We start from the raw sequence: 19,640 nt of genomic DNA on the forward strand, positions 1-19,640 counted from the left end.
CGCTAGCCAGACCTTTCCATACCACTCCTGAGCCTAGAGGTCCTCATCAGACTCATGGCAAGCTGTCTCTCCTTTTTAGCCTACAGGCTTCTAGTCTCTTCAGTCATTCTTCCAGTCAAAGTAATTTGTTACTTTTGCTTATCCTTGTTGCTCCTGTTTGATACTTTTACAAGTATATTATATATTCTCTTTGACATGAGAGGACCAGAACTGCACAGGTGAACAGAAATCATGAACTTTTGCCATGGTAAGGCAACATTTGCTGTTTTATCATCTGTGTCTTTCCTAATAATTCTTAATGCTTGATTTATGTATCTGACAACTACTAAGCACTGAACCTCAGCCTCACAATGGCCTTCCACAATTCCTCAGTCTGCCCTTTCCTCAATGATCTGAATAATATAATATCATCAGCAAATTTCCTCACCTCACTCCTTACTCTGACTATGAATATTTTCAGACTGTGGGGGGTCTCACAATCCTGAGAAGTTGAGGGGGAATTGTCAGTGAACAAGGCGACAGTGTCCCTTGCTGGATAGCATGTGAGTTACTTACTGGCTACCCTTTACCCTGTCATTTGCTGGCTATTGTCTCCACCAGGCAATCCATCTTAACTACTGATATTCACCAGTGGGACCTATTCCAAATTGCCCCAATCAGTTTCTTGATTAAATTACTCCAATCAGCAACTGTGATTAAGTGCACAGTCACAAATATGTGCTGTCAATTAGGGAGCAGACCAGCAGGCTGCTGAACTCCCAGCTCTGAGAAGGAAGGTCAGAATAATGGTATTATCTCTCATTTTTCAAGCAGCAGCACTGGCTCTTTTTACATGTAATTTTATGAATGACACATAAAGCTTAGCTCATTACTGGATCCACAGCCCACTGAGGTCGACTGGAAATATCCCCCACACCTCACAAGAGCTTTGGATCAGGCCTAAGGAGGACTGTTCCAGGCTGCCAGTACAGAGGCCGGCTACAGCAGCTGTCTGCAAAGCCAGACCACAGGAACAAACACCAGCAGCAGCACCAAGCTTAGCCATCAAGGTTTCTACCCATACAATATTATTAGTAACTGCCTCAGATGGAGACATTTGGCTTCCTGTGGTTTTTAGATGCATGAAGCATGCTACTTTAGGTAGGAAGGTAAAATGTTTCAGCCAAGAATTGACACAGCCCACTCAGCCCACCATTTGCTCACTTGAAGGAACTGTATCATAGTGGAATTGCTTCAGCAGTACAAATGGCAGAAGTCTCTGTGCTGACCTTTACAAGCTCAATTTTCCACTTAAAACTTCACATAAAATCTACTACATAGTGCATTAAAATGGTGAGTCAGAATAAGCAATTTGAAGAAGAACCTAAGCATCTGGAAGTGCCTGGAAAGGCTGACTTGTTATGAAGACCCCTAAACAATTCCATGGTTCTGCGTGGAGCAATTTTCTCCTTTCACAGCTCCTGTGTCTCAGGACAGTGTTTAGTCCAGCACACAGACATAAACAGCTGTAGTCACTATGCAAGTCTGGTTTTACTAAACTAGATTCAGAATCTCTGTAATAACCTGTCTGTGAGACTAACAAAGATCAACAACATCAATCACAACAGCCTTTGAGAAATACTGTACTTTAAGGCAAAATAACACTAACCTCAGTATGCCACACCTCATACATAGACAGATAAATTATTTTGCTATAGGGTGCATATCATGTCTTGAAAAGATCATTAAAATCATCTGACAGCAAAGTGAAAACATCTTCTCTGGAAAGGTTTTGCACCTTTGCCTCTGAAATATGCAGCACCAAAATGAATTATGAAAGAAAACTGCTTAAACAGTAACAACTCTAGAAGTCATAGTTTAAAAGAAAAGTGGAAATATGCAAGTTGGAAAGCTGTCCAGAATTTTTCTCAAATTAAAAAAATTGAATAGTGCTTTGAAGTAATATGGACTACAGTGAACTTTCATCTATTGATGACAAAACTCTTAATAATGATGAATTATTCACATCATTGAGCCTGATTTTGTAGGTACTAAGATCTGAGCATCTCAAACGTGAGGCTGCAAAAGGATGTGCCATGTTTCACCTAGAAAAGCACCGAAGAGGCTTAAACAGAACCTAGTATTCTCCCCTGTCCCACTGTCTCCTCTGTAAGTATCAACTGTCTAGAGATAAAAAAAGCAGAAATGCTTGAATATAGAGAGTTTGTTTTCTGGAGAGGTTTAAAAAAATATTTGTCCACAGATAGCATTTTCAGATATAAAATAAACTCTTTGCCTAAGGAAAAAAAAATAAAACACATTGAAAACCTGAAGAAATGGGAACTGAATGATGTGGTTTCTATGGTGTCTGCCAAAAACAAAAATTACTGAAGGCCATGTGTGCATGAAATTGGAGATTATCCCAATAAAATGTTCTTTTGCGTTGCCTTCTTCCAACACCGAAAATTAAAAGTAAACTGAAGTTATTCAGGCATCTCACTGCATTCTTTGCCCCAAAATATATGGATCATTGCTCAATCTCTGAGGCAGAAACAATAGGCAGAAGCATAAAGAGTGACTAACTTTGGATCACAAGCTTTGGCTTTTGGCTGAATTTTCACAAAATGCTCAATACTTTTGGATACCTTAACTACTACCAATGAACTTACGCTGTGTTGAACTAGCCTTTCTGAAAAGCTGAGACTCTCCCTGGCTCCTATGTCTGGAAGTAGTATAAATAGTCATTACCTTCTAAAAGTCACATTGAAATGGTTCAGATTTGTAATCTACTAGTCATGGTCAAATTCAGATGCTATGCAGCCCTTGCATGAAGATGATCATACTTACCTGATCTCTTAAGATGTGTCAACTCTATGTATAAAAGAGTAATTGCCCTATTATTAAAGAAATGAAATTATTCTTTTGACCTACATTTCTCTAATGACCTCAGGCAAAATTTTTAGGTTATTAAAAAATATATATAATAGCCATTGTCACCAAAGAGGTCTGGTTTATACAGGAAGTAATATCTTCCAAAGCTATCATATTCAAATTCTCCCTGTCCATTCTCTGACCTTATTCTCCCTGCTGTTTATACATGAATCTAGCAAAACTGTGCATGTACATGACTGTAATCCCACATACCTGAAAGCGTTCTGCAATAAAAAGTATTTCTACTTCTGCTTTCTCAGTTAATCTAGCAATGAATTTACTCTGAAACACTTATATGAAGCACTCATACTAAAACAATTTCCAAATCTTTCACATTAAAAAAAAAGAAACTCTTGCTTTCTATCTTTGTTTCCTGCACTAGCTGTTGTACATAATTGCTATTCATAGTGTTTTCTATCTCAAGCACTGCTAATTCTCATCTTCTACCTTTTTAACTGTCTTTGTGTTGAATGCATTACATACATGACTCAGCCTGCATGGAGCACACAGGGTGTGAGGGAGGAGAGAATCAGGAGAGAAGCAGCTAAATACCAAATCACCTGCTAGAATAATGCTGCTATTGCAAACAAGCTATTCCTTTTGAAAATTTACTTCCAAAATTCTTTGGATAATTAGAATTTTTTTCTTTTTTTTAATAATGGTGCCAAATGATGCCAAGAAAACTTAACTGCTTTGACTGCACAGGAAAATGTACCCAGCTGTAGAAAGAGATGATGATTCGCCTTTTTCTCAGTTTATCCCCAGGAAACCCATTCTTTTCATCGTAGATTAATTCAGCATTATGCACCATTACCTCCAGAGTACTCAAGCATAACCAGCACCAATAAACTATAATTAAATCCACTCTTTGTCACAGGCACATCAGACTGACTAAACCAGCAAATTTGCATATAGATTACCTTGCTATTTGTCTGCTTTGAAAGATGTTTCAACATGGTGTGACAAAATCAGTTCCTGGACGAGTGCGCATGCACAGAGAAAATCCCCAAAATTAAAATTACGATCACTATTTCTGTTCAGTGCAATAGATGCTGTTGCTAGTATGATGGACAGATCCCTTCCTTTCTGGTGAAATACCTTATTTTTGTGGGCTTTCAGTTTCAGAATATAAAATCAATCATTAAAGGTCCCATTTACTTCCATACCATTTCCCTTACAACATGAAATGGGAATGAGAAAATTTGCAGGGAATCTAGAATAAAACCACACATTTGTAAATGCAAAAGTGGCTCTGAGGAACTAAACCATTCCTAATTTTTTGCTGTGTGCAGTGTGTGAATACATTTTTGCTGGAAAGCAGAGAAAATTTTGTTCGCTCACCACTGCTTTCCCAGGAGCGGCCAGCACTCTGCGCAAGGTGGCACAGAGAGCTGTGCTGTGACACTCTCCTGCGTCCTCTGCTGGGAACGGGGGGACAAATCCAAACTTGAGAGATGCAGGTTTGAGTGAGGGTCTTTTTTCAAACTAGATGACCTTTCCTCTTCTCTGCATATGGAGAACTCTATTAGGAAAAGACTCACTTTATCTGATGTAAGAGAAAGGTGGGATCTTTAAATTTATGAAAGCATAAGACTTAGGCTGAGTACAAAATAGGGAGAATCTGCATATTTACAAGAGCAGATGTCCAAAAAGTATTTCTTATACTCAGAGGCTCTGTTTTTAATATTCTGAGAGTTTTGTGTTTTTCCTGGGTTTTGAAATCTGTGACTTTGAGAGAGGGTTTGTTTAGCAGTGATATAGAACAAGTGCACTGAAGAAGTTTAAAGCTCAGCACAGACCAAATAGCCACTGGGAAATAAAGTTCAAGTTGCCCCAAAGCCTAAGGATTACTGAAAGCCAGCTCCATTGGAGGCTCTGTGCCAGGCTGCAATCTTTTCCTCAGGACCCAGCCACATCAGCCCTGGTCTGCTGCACATGTGCAGCTAAAGGTGACCCTGCTCTCACACCAACCAGCCAGCTGTGCGTTTGCTGGTTGGCCACAGCTGGGCTTTCTGCTGCCTGATATGAGGAAGTAGCTGCTTTGTTCTGTTATTGCAGTTGTCTCCTGAATCATCCTGAAAGGAAACTTCTGAATAAGCTCAGCAAAATACTCCCTCTTTTGCTTAACACTGTGATGTTTAATTGCTTCTGGCACCCCACCCTTTTGCCCCTCAGTGTCTTGATTATTAACAAATCAGCAGAGCACATCCCATTTTTGTGCTGAGGTATATCATATGCAGTGGGGTGCTGACATAATGGGAAAAAATGATACACAAGGAACACTCACAACACATTGTGCTTCTCTAGCTGTGAGAGTAATATCCTACAGCATGGATCTGCAGATAAGAATACTTATATTTGAGCTAGTTTAGGTGCAACTCCAATATCCCAGGCTGCAAAAACCACCACAGCTTCAGGCTAAGTATCAAAGCACCCTGCCCATGATGTGCATGATCTTGTTGGTACACTAATACCAGCACCCAAGCCAGCATTAGCTACCTAACCCAGGTATGATCATAGAAGTTGAAACGAAACACCTAGATTATATAAGAAACAGGAAAGAGGGAGCAGCTTCTGGTGACTGGATGCATGTTAGCGGGACAGGCATTATGACCAAAAGCTCACTGTCTCTGCAAGCCCCATGCCTGGCTACAGCCAAGAAGCAGAAACTGGAGAAAAACTCACATCCCATTTAGAGAGATCAAAGTGAACCAACAGTCGAAGAAATGTCATGAAGACTTTGAGGCAATACCCGTATTATTCAGGGCTGTGTCAGACAAACTGAAATATCTCGTTGTTCTGGCTAAAACCAGGTCACCAGGACTGTGGTTAACATTAGTTACAGTGTTTACATTCTCTTTACATTCTTGGCAATGCCTGGAACATAGATGTAAAAATTGCAAGAATGCTCTGCTCATTCTTAAAATTTTTCCTGAGTGCTCTTCCCTCCATAAAGACACAGCATAAAGATGAACAAGACTGGGTGCTAGTAGGGTGGGGCCAAAAGGAAATGTTTTCTCTTTTCTCCCTGCTAATGTGAGACAAGACTTTCAAAGCAGGTACAAATATTACAAATATACATAAATATATGTATATTTGTTTAGAAGGCTTATACAACTGGGGACTGGAAGAAAAGAAAGAACACTTCCTTCCAGTATTAGGCCAAGTTCAACTCCAAACCAGCCTACCTTACTGGCCATTTGCTGCCATTTGAATGAACAAAGAGCACGTCCCTATTTTTGAAGTAAAGATGCCAATATCTTAACCATTGAGAAATGAATATGATATTTTTTCAGCTCCATTCTCAAAGCTGGGAAAATATAGTTCTGAATTCAGCAGGATTTTCCACCTAGCAGAGAAGCAAAGTACTGCTGAAGCTATTACACCCTTGCATTTCTCTTGTACTATAAAGTATAAGCTCTTGCATCGGAGCTGGGCATGTTCTTTTGTTATGTTTGAAACAGCAGAGCAAGTAACTTGACTGATGACTGCTCACTGTTTTGACACAGCAGTTCCTAAGGGGGTCATCAGAAAGAAATTTTAAAATTCTTAAAATTTTAAAATTCTGTAAAAAATGTAGTGGCATGCTATTCAGAAACTTTCCAAGTGGCATGACAGCTTGCTGGAGCTAATAAGGGCTTCCAGACAAACCTTTTTTCCCCAGACACTTCCTTTGCTTTACAGCCACCACAGTGAACAGCTAGCATAAGCTGTGGCTGCTACTCTTTCAGTTACCTTACCCCATTTGTTTTAAGATAATCTTATCTTGCCCTCTGTGGCAAGGCACACACAGGGGATTGTAAGGAAGAGCTGTGAAGACACAGCAGAGACTTGGTTGTGGAGAAATTTCCAATTGGCTTGGACTGAACTGGGCATCCAAATTCCTTCAAAATTACTAGGCTTCCTGTACCATAAAAACAAACGTTTACCTATTAAATCCATTGCCTTTTCCTCACTGCACCTGTCTGTGAGAGTACTGTAATTTCTTCTTGAGGACTTCATTTGCAAAATATGGCAGGATGAGAAATATCTCAAGAATGATGGTTTGTTTTCCTTTGACATGTCAGGACAAGTGTCTCCCAGCAAGAGAGATATTTTCTTCTGGGAGACTTACAGATCAAACCAGATAGAACAAAAAATGTGACTAAGTGCGATAAATGGCTCAGTGTTACCGTGCACACACTTTTGTGTCACCAAGGATCGAATCAGAGAGACTGACATTTAACTTTGTTCTTTCCCTCAGCCCACAGATCTCAAGATGTATTACATCCTCAGCTCAAACCTCCAAAAGTAAGCCATGAGAGATAGTAAACCATAAGGGTATGAGAGAACTGATTTCAGCAGCATGGCTTTAAAAAGTAGAGTTAATACTCTATTTATATATAGAATTCAGATTAATGTACAGAAATTATAATAAATATTAACCTCTCCACCAACCTCAGAAAGCCACCCTAAGTGGGAGACTTTCACTTCTGAAGCAAGAGAACAGAAGAACAGAACAGAAATATGAAGATATCAGTATTTGCCTGTACTTCTTGACTAACTCCACCCCCTGCAAGTCAGCCATTAAAGAAAGCCAAGTCTGAAACTGAGCGGGTAAAGAATCTACCAAATGATGATTTGTAGTAATTAAAAGGAAGAACAAGCACTGTAACATAATCTATTCATCACTAAGTAACATTGTTCAGAAATAATTATTGATACAATGTTTTCTCTAGTATACTGCAAACACATTTTAGAAGCATCAGAGCAAACATGACTTGCTAAGTAGGTTTCATACATTTATAAACCTATTATACATAAAGCTTTCCTGTGTAAGGTTTTGCTCTTTTCTTCCAATTTAATGTTGAGGGCACAGCACTAACATCACACATGAAATAAAGCAAGAATTTCAGTCGAGGTGTGACTTTTTGCTAGTGTAAATAGCCCTCTTTTCAGAAAAGATGGCAGTAAGTCCAGAAAGTTTACCTAACTATTATGAACAGTTCAAAATATATACATTCAAAAATCAAGCTTTTATTTTCATCTGAACAGAATGTGAATAATTGTTATTAAATTAGTCAGATAGTTCTTAGACCAGTCATCTGTTTAGAAAATCAATTTCCCCTTGTTTTTTACATCAGCTCCTTTTTTCCTTTTTTTTTTTTTCATTAAAGGTGGTACTTTTCAGAAGCAATGCTTACCTATTAACTTCTGAAAGCTCACCTGTGTCTCTTGTAGAGTGTTTTGTGGAGGTCTGTAGTATTAAAACTGCTCATCTGTGTTAATTAGATACACCTGTTTTAGAAAATAAATCTGTGTTTATAAACCACTTCTGCTTGGCCATATGTAAATTAGGCTAGCAGACATTTTGGAACTCGATAAAAAAGTGCTTTAAGTGTGCAGCTACAGCCAGAAATGTAAGTGACCTTTGATGTGTATGTTTCCTGTACTTTTTTTTCTGAGATGGCAAGATACTGTGTTTTCTGACACTTTGTTCACATTGCACACCTATAAAAAGAAAAGCAGCAACAAGATTATCTTCTGTCTTGTACACAGTGAGTGATATGACAGATAGCAAGCAAGGCCAAATTACTACAACCTCAAACTTAATTTCTGCTGTCTACACTAGGTGAAAATCATGGGCCTCTTTTCCTTTCCTGAGAGGAATGCAGAATTCCCAGATTATTTGCAGTGCTATTGCCTGGAGAGGCAGCAATGAGATACTTATTCAAGAACAAGCATTGATTTTCATGAGTGGATGAGCAATGTATTTTGCCTTCCTGCCAGAAACAGCAGTGCAATAAAATATGACAAATGAGATGCTTATTCCTGCAAAATTTTTGCATCTCAGTTCAACAAACTCCTCAACAGGTATGACTACCACAAAAAAAAAGTAGACAGGCTTTTTAGTGTATAATCCTTAGTGCTCATAACATCAAAATCAGAGACTGCCAGACTTCGCATCATACATCTGCCCTGGGTGACATCTGCCCAAACATGTCCAGTCACCTGAACAGTCAGCATATTCAACCCTGTTTTGAAAAAAAACATTAGGATGCAGTGTAGACATGTATCTCAGGACTATAAGTAATAAAATTAAGGTTCTACATGTATGTTGCTGATAACAATGAAGCAAAGAAGAAATTACACATGATTTTGCAGGAGTTATTCTATCTTATCAGGATCCTTGGAGATTCAAACTTAAACATGCTTGCACACAAAGGAAATTGTGTGACATTTGAAGAACTTTTTTTGTACATTACCTTTAAGACAAAGCAGTGATCTGTAGGTGCCTTATATTTCACTTTATGTTGATAACCATAATACACGTTCACGTTCTCAAACTGAAGGAAGCATGCCAGATCCCGTGATGTCTACAAATAAAAACCAAGCCCATCATGGTTAGAGCAAATTGAATTTTGATGTGAAACTCATTAATAAGACCTTTATCAAATGCATGAATGCCAATGAAGCTGACTGAAAAAAAAAGGCTTAATTTTAAGTGTCTGTTTTCTTAAAATAAAAATTGGAAGAAGGTCAGTAGATATTGTGAATAACCTATAACACAGTTCAACATTTTGCTCTTGTTCTGGTTATGCTGTTCTTCATTGCTTTGTGTGGAGATTTTAGCTTAAGTCTAATATGACAAAAGAGAGCACCACAGTAATAAACTACATTCTTAAAATTCTGAGTAGATAAAGAAGGTTTGGGGTTCTAAATTGCTTCGGGAGCTTGTTTTTCTTTTGTACATGTAACAAGCAAACCCTCATCAGGAAATAAGCACATGTTTAATCTGTTTTGCTTTGCATTTTCTCAGATTTCTAGGCATCATCCAATTTCTGTTTATCATAACATTTGCTTGTTCGCAAAATATTGCTAAAGTAACAATGTTTCTATTGCTGGCTTGCTTCTCAGTGATGAATTCTGCATACAGTAACTTCTGCAATCCTTTGTGTAGAAATGCAAAAATAGCCATTTCACATGGTCATTTTTGGCTAAACTGAGAAATCAGGAAACTGTGGGGGGAAAAAAGAAAAATAAAATAACAAACCACAAGCTCCCTCTACCCCTAAAAATGGGGTATGATATGGGGATATGTTATAATATGCATATGATGGTTCTTGTCCGCTGTTCTAATTTTTAATGATATTTTCATTACAATATGCCCTTGAGTTTGCTTTATTTACAAATTGAGTTTGCAAGTAAGATATGTGGCAAAACATTTCCTACTAGATGTAAACAGGACTTCTCTCTTTCTCCTGTCTTGCTGCAGCTGATGATGCCAGAGATTTTGCCAGTGAGTGTGTGGACCTTGGTTTTTCAAACATCTTAAAGTTCCTAACTGTGCTCAAATTCATCCCGTATAATGTGTTGTTCCTCTCCTTTAGGAACCAGGCAATAGTGATTAGGACCAATATGAATGCAGTTGTTATTATCTTCTAAGGAACAGATTTTTATGCAAGGGACAAAGGCACTTAATGTGAGTATTTGTGCAATGTTAACACACACAGCAACGTTACCATGACAAAGCAACACAATTAACAGAAATAGATTTTTTAATTATCTGTAATTCTAATGCTTTTGTTTTGTGACCCTGTCCATTAACAGCGTGTTTTTGAATGGGATGTAAGTAGAGCAATGCTGAAGAAAGAAATTAAGACAACAGTGCTGACTGGTGCTGGTTTGTTAACAAATAACCCTGAAACAAAAACCACCGCAAGCATGAGTATAAAATTATCTGAATGTGCCCCTGTATTTTCACTTTCGCCATGTATTTTACAGCCAGTACAAAGTGCCAAAGGTATGCCAGATGACTTTGTTTTTTTGTAAATACTGAAAACAGGAATATATATGATGAATTTTAAAACAGCTGCAGCAGCTGAAGATACTGTTTTCTGCCAACTGTTCGTTTCTGTACCTCAAAGAAAGACTGCTCTGCCCACAACTGAATGATGCGCAAGGTGCACATGCATTTTTCATGCTACCCTGACACACGATGAACTCTCATAATTTAGGGGCTTTGACTGAAGAGCTGTACTGAATTCTACTGCAGTACTTTAAGATGTTTAACACCACAGCATCCTGCTCATGTCCCAGAGATTAGATCTCCACAACAGACACGTGTACCTCATCCTCAGCTGTTCCAATACAGAGTGCAGTAATCACTTAGATCACCATTAAGCACTTGACTTTCTCTGGAATGGCTAAGACATGCCACAGCTTCAGTCTTTTGCTGAAGGCTGTTACAGATGCAGGAGCAAACAGCTACCATTTTAAAGAGCTGAGACTATCTCCTAAAGAACTAGACTGGTGGTGGTAATATAGTGACTTTAAAGCACACAATTCCTCAAACTGCTCAGTTATAGGCAGGGTGGTACACAGGCTGTAATGATGAACAGGCAGTAAAGTGTTAAACAGCTGTTACGAGGGACTGTGTTGCTCCATCTGAGCCTATGTTTACAGCCTATCACCTGAAAAAAGGAAGCACTTCCGTCATTTGCACTATGATGAAAAGTCACTGGAACAGGCATCATTGGATGATGAAAAAAGGCTGAGTAACTCTCAGGACATGCTTGCCTTGCTTTGGCACTGTACTACTGGCCATTGTTGGAGGCATGCTACAAGGAAATGTCCAAGATGGACTTTGCATTTGACTACTCTTACACTTTTTCCACCTTAAGTGCCTTCTAAATAGCATTCTAGATCCTAATTGATAGGATGCCGTGTGTACAACCTGATTTGAGGTGTGAAAGCCATTATCTCAGGATCAGGTAAAGTCAAAATAAATTGCTGTGAAAGCAGTAAGGTGATCTGTGTTTCACTGTGGTTAGGTTATAAACAGGTCACTGGAGCAGGAGCACAACATCCCTTTACATGACAAATTTTTTTTCCTTTGTACTTTAGTCAGGAAATAGCAGAAGAGTTAAATTTCAAAGCACAAATGCTAAGTAAAGCTTCACCAGCAGCAGCATTTCTAAATATGAAGCATTAGCAGAACTGTAAGTGGTAACAGAAGTGGTTTTCAGAACACAAAAAAAAAACCAAACAAAAAAAAACCCAAACAAAAACCCCCCAAACAAACGATCAAAAAACCAAAAACCAAAAACCAAAAAATCCCAGAAAAACAACAACAAAAAACCCAAAATGCACAACAAAAAAACCACACAAAAAAAACCCCACCAGTCCCAGAATTCACTGTTCTACCTCATCACTGTGGAAATGAAAAGCCAGCTGCCCTTATGTGCAATACATCCAGTGCTGGCAATTCAGACTCTTTAGATATTTTGTAATACTCAATGTAAGTAAATTTGATTCAGCCGAATAGATGCTTCTGACTCACTTCTTTCTACACAAAGGGCAGTCTTAAAAAGCCATAAAAGACAACACATTCTCTAGGTACAAATCAATGTATTGAAAAAACAGCATTTCATGTGCTGGTTACTAGTGCAGAAAGTCAGTATCAAGCAAAGTAAAAGTCTACCTTTTTTTGTGACAAGAAATTAGTTTACTTGACAACTTTTTAAGATTTTCTTTCATAGAGAACCCATATAACAGTGAAGCATTTTGGCAGCTCACCACCAGCTGATGGGTGCTATGCTGTTTTTCTTTCCCCATCTGCCTTCTGGAGGAGCACTGTTTTATTAATGCTTTTATCTATCCCTTGAAATCAAAAGGAGAGAAACGTGACAGGATTCAGTGGCTGCATTCTAGTATTTGCACATGTGGTGTAGTCAAAGTTGAACCATGGAAATCTCAGCCCTCTTGAAGAGCACCAGACAGCGCTCTTCAAACGTCACCTTGGGAGTTCTACACTTTCACCTCCACGAATTGTTTTATTGCTAAAAGGATTATTTTGCTTCCTGACCTTGGTTTTTCCTCTGGGTACATAATAAATTCCAGAAGCTCGTAGAAGAAAATAACGCCTCTTCCAGGATTTTTTTCCATCTTCTTTTAAATAAAGGGCCCCTTCAAGCTCTGGCACAATGACAGATGTCCCACAGAAGCTTTCCTGTGAAACAAGAATAATAATGCACAAAATAAATCCATTTAAGCACAATCCTATCACTACATAGCAGAAAAATGCTCCCTTGAAAAATAAAGACATTTCTTGTGACAGTGAACATATGAACATGGGGAGTGCAATTACTAGGGACATGAACAATTTACATAGGCAAAGGAAGCTTTTCCAGCCTAATGCTAGGTGCTCACACACTGATAAAGAAGGCTTGCAAAACCTCCAGTCCTTAAGGTCAAGCAAAAACCTACAAAGGCTTTTAACTAGACATAGATGTGCTCAGCGAAGGCTATAGAACAGTGGCTGATACTGTTGTTGGGGTTTTTTTTCCTTACTGCAGTGTTTATAGGTTCTGTAGAGAAATACTTTGGTAGAGAGATTCTTTAGAGACTGCTTAGAGCTCTAAAAACAGCTCAATCTCTGCCTTCACTTTTGAAATACATGCTAGCATTTAAAACACTGTTTAATCAGATATACTAATTGTTTGCCTGAATACTTACTGTTGGGTAATTTTTAATTCCCTTATCACTTATCACTTAATGTTTTCATTTAGAATTCACCAGGACTTATGCTGGTTAACATCTGGTGCCTTCATGAGATGCACTAATTTTGAAACGTGAGTCCTTAGTCACCTGAGCAAAGCATTTCCTTTGTGAGCTTTTACCAAACTGCTTGCCTGGAGAAATGTGGTAATCTTTTCTTTCAAATAACTCTGCATTTTTCTCTTTCAAGCGTACATCTGAAGTAAAACTCCAGCAGGAAAGGCAAGAATTTAAACAGACTTTCTGGAAAAGTGAACATATCTTTTTCTGTTGTAGCACAGCTAGTAAGTTGAGATGTAAAGCCACTTCTAACCTAAAGGTAATTGTTCAGTACTGATCAGCCTTACTAACTATGAAAAGTCCCAAGGACTGGCATAAGAGTGAACAATCTGCATTTTTAATGAGGAACAGCCAATGCAGAGGAAAGTCAACATATTAAACCCGAGATACAAAGACACCAATGATCACAGAACTTCCTGTTGTTACACTATTTCCCACAAAGACCTACATGCTGTTACTGCATAGCAGATGCAAATGGTGGCAGAGTTTTGGTGACATTTGCATCAGCCGCCTAATAATTTGGCTTACCTCCAGCAAAGCCTCTTTGTTTTTATCATTCATTTCTTTGCTTTCTTTCTTCCCTTTGTTTGCCAGGTAGAAATTCTGATGAAGACACAAAAGAAGTTAATGTTCATTATAAAGCCAGCAATACAAGTAACTAGATTGCTACAAGCTCACTCAATAGTTACTGAGTCTTTCAATATTGAGTACCCAATCAGCAGCTGCAAGAGACACATGCTTATGGACTCTTCTTACTAATAAGTTTAATCATATCTGCCTGCTCATGAATTTTAAATTTTTATTCTGAATAAAATTCAAAGTAATACAAGATTGTTTTTGCCCACGTAAACATGGCCTCCAAAAATAAAAACCAGTGGCTTCTGTTGTTAGCTGTTTTTCTGGATCAATGGGTTTGCGTTTTAGCATTCCAATTTTCACTGTATTATTACAGGTTGTAGAGAACTTAACATTTGATTGCATGCTGATATACAATGAATACAATGCAGTATCAAAAAGCTAGAAAGCATTTTCCCTACAACCTAATCTGGTAGTTTGCATGCTTTGTATCTTGCACTCTGGATATAACTCAGTTCTCAATTTTTAGTTAAAGTGTTTATATGCCAAAGCCTTTATCCAAAGTTACTACTTTCTACTTTAGTACCCCTACTCATGCTCTTTAAAGTACTTTTATGCAGTGAAGAAACTGTTCAAAAATCTAGAAGAAATCTGAAGAAGTGATCACCATATCTTGGCACATGTACTCCAACCTACTGAAAATAAAGCCTGCACTCTGTTTCTGTGACACTGCAGCTGCCATCAGAGGACCACAGCACAAACAAGGAACCACAGTGCCTCAAGGACATCCTCAACCACAAAAACAAATTCACCCACTGTTAAACAGCAATAACCACTCTGCATCTATCTGCATTGTACAGATGGGCAAAAGGACAGCACTTGGAGTTATGTGCAAATTCTGACAAATGTTTCCACTTGTCTAGGATGCTAGGACTTGTGTGCTGGAGCATGTGCAGTGGCTTTGCTCCACAACAAGCAGGGCCAGACAAGCAGAGCTGGCTGTCTGCAGACTGTAAGGCAGTGAAGGAAGCAGGGAGATCAAGGATGGAAGTAGCGTTTGGATCCATGGCCTAGAGGCCAGAATGGTTACACTTGTGGTTTACAGTTTTTCAGTTTATCTGACTTTTCATCTCTATTTTTTCATGTCTCAAGACTGAGAAAGTGACAATGTATTTACATACCTAGAACTCCTCAACACCTGAACTGCAACATAAATGCAAACATTACCAAAATACAAGTGAGAAGTGTGTAAATAAAGGAACAGGCTGTTGCCATAGTATAAGAAAGAAACAAATGAGCAGCAAATCTGCCCTGCCAGTAGGACACATTTACAGCAATGCAATTTATCTGAAGTGAAACCCTGCTCTTCCACACAACCACATCTTCTTTTCCAAGCAGTGCTGTGAAGAGATGTCTGCCAGAATGCAAGCCTCAGAGCAGACCGTTTTTGGAGGGACACCAGGAGAGGAAGCAGAAGAGGTCTGGATCTCAAAACCAGTTCTTTAAAAACTGTTTTCTTAGAAGAAAGAAATTCACTTCACATTAAGTCAGGGGAGCTCAGAAACACAGACACCTGCAATGTGTCTGTGCTGCCTATGCTGATGCCATGCCTATGGTGTGAGAAACTTTAACATTCAATACAATCAGCAGTTATCCTAGGAAATGCAGCTGGCTTCAGACTGCCTGGACATAATTTTAGTCCAAAGCTGTAGGTAAAGCAAACACTAAGGACCACAGCTTTGCAGTTATATCTAAAGACATTCCACATTCAGAGTGGAAAAAACCCAGAATCAGCTCAAAACAAAACCCACTTAAAAGTTTTGGGCAGCTGGAGCCCAGTGATCTGAGCATATGCACCAGCTCTCGTTGACAGGCAGCACTATTGCAGCCCTGAAGCTTCAGAGGGCACTGTTAGGCTGGACCTTCAGACCTTGGGATGGATTTGAAAAGTCCAGGGACATGCAAACTGCAAGGCTTCTTCTTTAAATCATTATAAAGATATAGCACAACCACTAAAATACACAATGAAGATTTATCAAGGTAAGTACGTTTTGTCTCAACAAGGCTTGGCTCATCAACTTTACTACTAGTGGGGAGAGCATCCATCTGACTTAGTCAGCCTTCTGTGGATTGATGATACAAAACCAAAGCTGCTCTGACTACAGCTGATTCACATTCAGGCATCTGGCACTTATTTAGCAGAAGCCCAGACCACCCTGTACTGAAATAATCAATTGTAAAGAGAGAAATTTTGTAAGGATATCCATTCAGGATCTCTAATGCCACAGCTTTTTCATTAGGGAAACGGGGTTCTGTCACCTAACCCAGTGTTACACAGATGTACACTGTTGTCTTTCACCTGTCAACACACACTTCATTTATTTCTAATTACCTCCTTTATGTCTCTTTCCTGAAATCTGGAGTACATAGTACTTATAATTTGTCAGTGGCTAAAAAACTGGGGAGCAGACCAAACACTGTGCTTGTTTCATTACTGTGTGGTCTTCTATTTTTGATCAGAAGCATTCATCCTAGAGGAGGCAAATCACATGTGTCCAGAAGAGGTCATTTCAAGTCCAGTAGTCAAAGGTCATGATAAAAAGCAAGCTCTTTCCTGTGTGAGGACACCACTGGGAAATGCATGTTTGGTTTGGGATGTCAGGTCATTAGTGGGACAAGATGTAGCTGCAGGGCAGCTTTCTACATATTTCTACAGACTTGAGAATTAACTATTTCTTACATTCAAAAGACAAGTCTACGTATACAACCTTTCCACTTAGGGACACAGCCTTCTCCTGTCTGGAAAGGCAGGTAAAAAACCAATCAAGGTGTATCTCTCTGCACTGTATAATGCTCAAACAATGGAAGAAAGAAAGTGTTTTCAGTAGTGTCCAAGACCATCTGTGTTGGCATGTAAGCAAAGCAAACATGGATCATGATAGAAACAGAACTTAACTACTGCACCATCAAATTCTCTGATCGGTGTTTATGTCTCTATACTCAAAAAACATATTTCCTAAATGAAATAGCACCTCTTGCTCACCTTTCACTTTTTTCACTCATAGACCCATTCAAGTAGGAATGCAGCAGCAACTACTTTCTGCATGGCAAAAACCAGGTGCTCCAAGACAGCATGCTCCCCCCTGCCTCCTCTTACACTTAGGTTGTATTTTTGCTTTCAAGCTCTTGAGACTGATTTTCCAGAAGATCTGAAAAATCCACAACAGCATAGATCAAGCAGTGTGAATAAAACAAGGCAGCTGCCTCATGAGTAGCTTCTTTGAGCAACGGACTGCCAGCTTATGCTCATCCAACCTGCACCCAGTATGAGGCAAGAACTGGCCAGCTCAATGAAGCATGGTTTGTGCAGAAAAAATAAAACAGAACAAGCTCATATCTGCAACTCAAACAATGGTGTGTCCCCTAGGAAACTGCACATTAAAACTATTAGAAGATGCCTATAATTGCTCTGAAGATCATAAAAGTAAAAAAAAAATACATGAAGCTAAAGGCAAAACTCTTTTGAAATCCCAAAAAGAGAAAAAAATGGGAGCACAGTGAAAAACACCTTCTTTTTCTCACTTCTATTTCTTTGCACTTTTGCAAGCATACTCAATGACCAAGTTCCCTAACACCCTTTTATGTTTCCATCACTGAGTAGCAGTGGAGACAAAAGGAATACCTTGATTCATAAATGTGGCCAAGCTGGTGAAAAACAAAAGTACCACCTGGTGGATAGTAGAGAAATATTCAACCATGAAACTCGCTATGGCTGTCTTGTAATGAAAATGCTACAAATCCTTACTGCACCTCCTTCTGAATGCTGTTGAGAACTCTTGCTCTTCAGAAGAAATAAAATACCAATTCAGTGTATGGGTTCTCCATTGGAAGGTGTAGATCTAGCTTTTGGCTTACAAAAGCATAAAGTATTCACTGTACAGACTTCGAATAGTTTTCATAAATACTGTCCAATAATAAGAAAACAAACAAACAAAAGCACATATAGGTGGCATTGCCTGCACTGTTTGATTTTATCAAAAGAAAAACACAGGAAATTGAAGTTCATGTGAACAGAAATAAAATACAGTGTTCAAAGAGCATGACCAGCATTTACAGCAAGGAGTTTAGATTCAGCTATAACTCAAAACAACAATTTTCCTTCATTTTCGTTTAGCTGAGAATTATTCTTTGAGTTTTTTGAAGAGAGGTGTTGAGACCTGACAAGCTTTCCTTTCAAGAGAAAACCAGCATCACTCAACCATATGACAAAGCATCACCTTTCCAATGCTGTAAAGGTTCTCTTTATTTGCCCACGTACCAGCATGTATTTTTGTTTCACTCTTTAGTCACAGACTTGTGATGCTCCCTCCCTGCAGATGAGTCACTGATGGCATTCATGGAACAGTCTTTTACTGCAAGTTCCCTGCAGGGGGACTTGCAGTACAGGCTCTATTATGTCACAGTGAGCAGAGGGTAAAAGTGTGCCTGTCTTCGTGGCAAGGGGGATACCTGAGAATTTTATAGAAGCTTTTTCTAAAAGGTATTCCAAACACTTAAAAAAAATATTTCAGAAACAAAGCTGCAGAAAAATTACCGAGTGCTGCATGACAAGAATGACAATCTTCAAAAAAAGCCACGGGCATGAACTGAGCAACATATTGCAGCATATAGAGAATAAATTCTGCATTTCAGAACCTCAATTCCCCCTCAAAAAATGAAACTTTTAATTAAGTGTTGTTAAATAGGTCTATAACTAGTTCACAGAAAGAAACAATAAACATTGGTTCAGGTCACAGACCTTCTTCAGAGGTCCACTTGTTTTAGGAAGGCATCTGCCCATCTTTATAAGATTTTCTTAAAGCACTAATTGTGTCAAATCTTTGTGATGAAAATTTTGTATCACTAATTTGTTTAAGAATAAACTGTAGGCACCTGGCCACCTTTAGAATTTGCCTCTTTTTTTCCCCAGAAAAAGATCTACAAGTTAAAAAAAGGCGAGATCTCCACAAAACCCAACAGAATGAGCATGAAATAAACAAGAAATTCAGCTGCTGCAGCATTAGCACCACAGGGTGTGTCAAAAAAAGCACTCTGCAATTTGTGTACTCCCAAAATGAGTTTTACGTGGCAGGCTTGACTGAGCCAGAAGGAGACTGAATATACTGAGGACACAGTCCCGGAGCACAAGATTTCAGTTTCCCATGGGTTACACCATAATTTCCATATGTAGCTCGCTAGGTAATCAAGGACCCTACCTCCCACAGCTCAGCATTTCTGCTTGGTTTGCCTTTTCAGGGACTCACTGCAGATATGCATTTTACTGTGTTTCAGTATTTAGTGTGAGCTCTGTACAGTACTGATTACTTTCAGCCACAAATTGCTTATATGACTGTACCATTTTCCCCATTCACAATGTTTGAGTTTACCATGCCTGACAGATGGTCAGACTTTATTACTGCCAAAATCTTTCAACAGTGTGATAGCCACAACTGTGATCCAGTTTCTTTAGACTGTTCACTTTAGAGCTTATCACAGAGGGGCTAAAGCTCAGTGAC

The 19,640-nt window shown here is 38.8% G+C and overlaps 1 protein-coding gene across 1 annotated transcript in view; it reads right to left on the minus strand.

The window, feature by feature from the left end:
- APBB1IP (amyloid beta precursor protein binding family B member 1 interacting protein) overlaps positions 1 to 19,640 on the minus strand; it is a 65,596-nt gene that overhangs the window by 12,452 nt on the left and 33,504 nt on the right. Inside the window, exons 8-10 of the mRNA XM_030264465.4 lie at positions 14,038 to 14,112; positions 12,758 to 12,901; positions 9,156 to 9,266 (exon numbers count right to left, since the gene is read on the minus strand). Coding sequence (XP_030120325.4) covers positions 9,156 to 9,266; positions 12,758 to 12,901; positions 14,038 to 14,112 — 330 coding nt within the window. The remainder of the gene's footprint in view (positions 1 to 9,155; positions 9,267 to 12,757; positions 12,902 to 14,037; positions 14,113 to 19,640) is intronic.

The sequence above is a fragment of the Taeniopygia guttata genome, chromosome 2, assembly GCF_048771995.1.
Source record: "Taeniopygia guttata chromosome 2, bTaeGut7.mat, whole genome shotgun sequence".
Taxonomy (NCBI): domain Eukaryota; kingdom Metazoa; phylum Chordata; class Aves; order Passeriformes; family Estrildidae; genus Taeniopygia; species Taeniopygia guttata.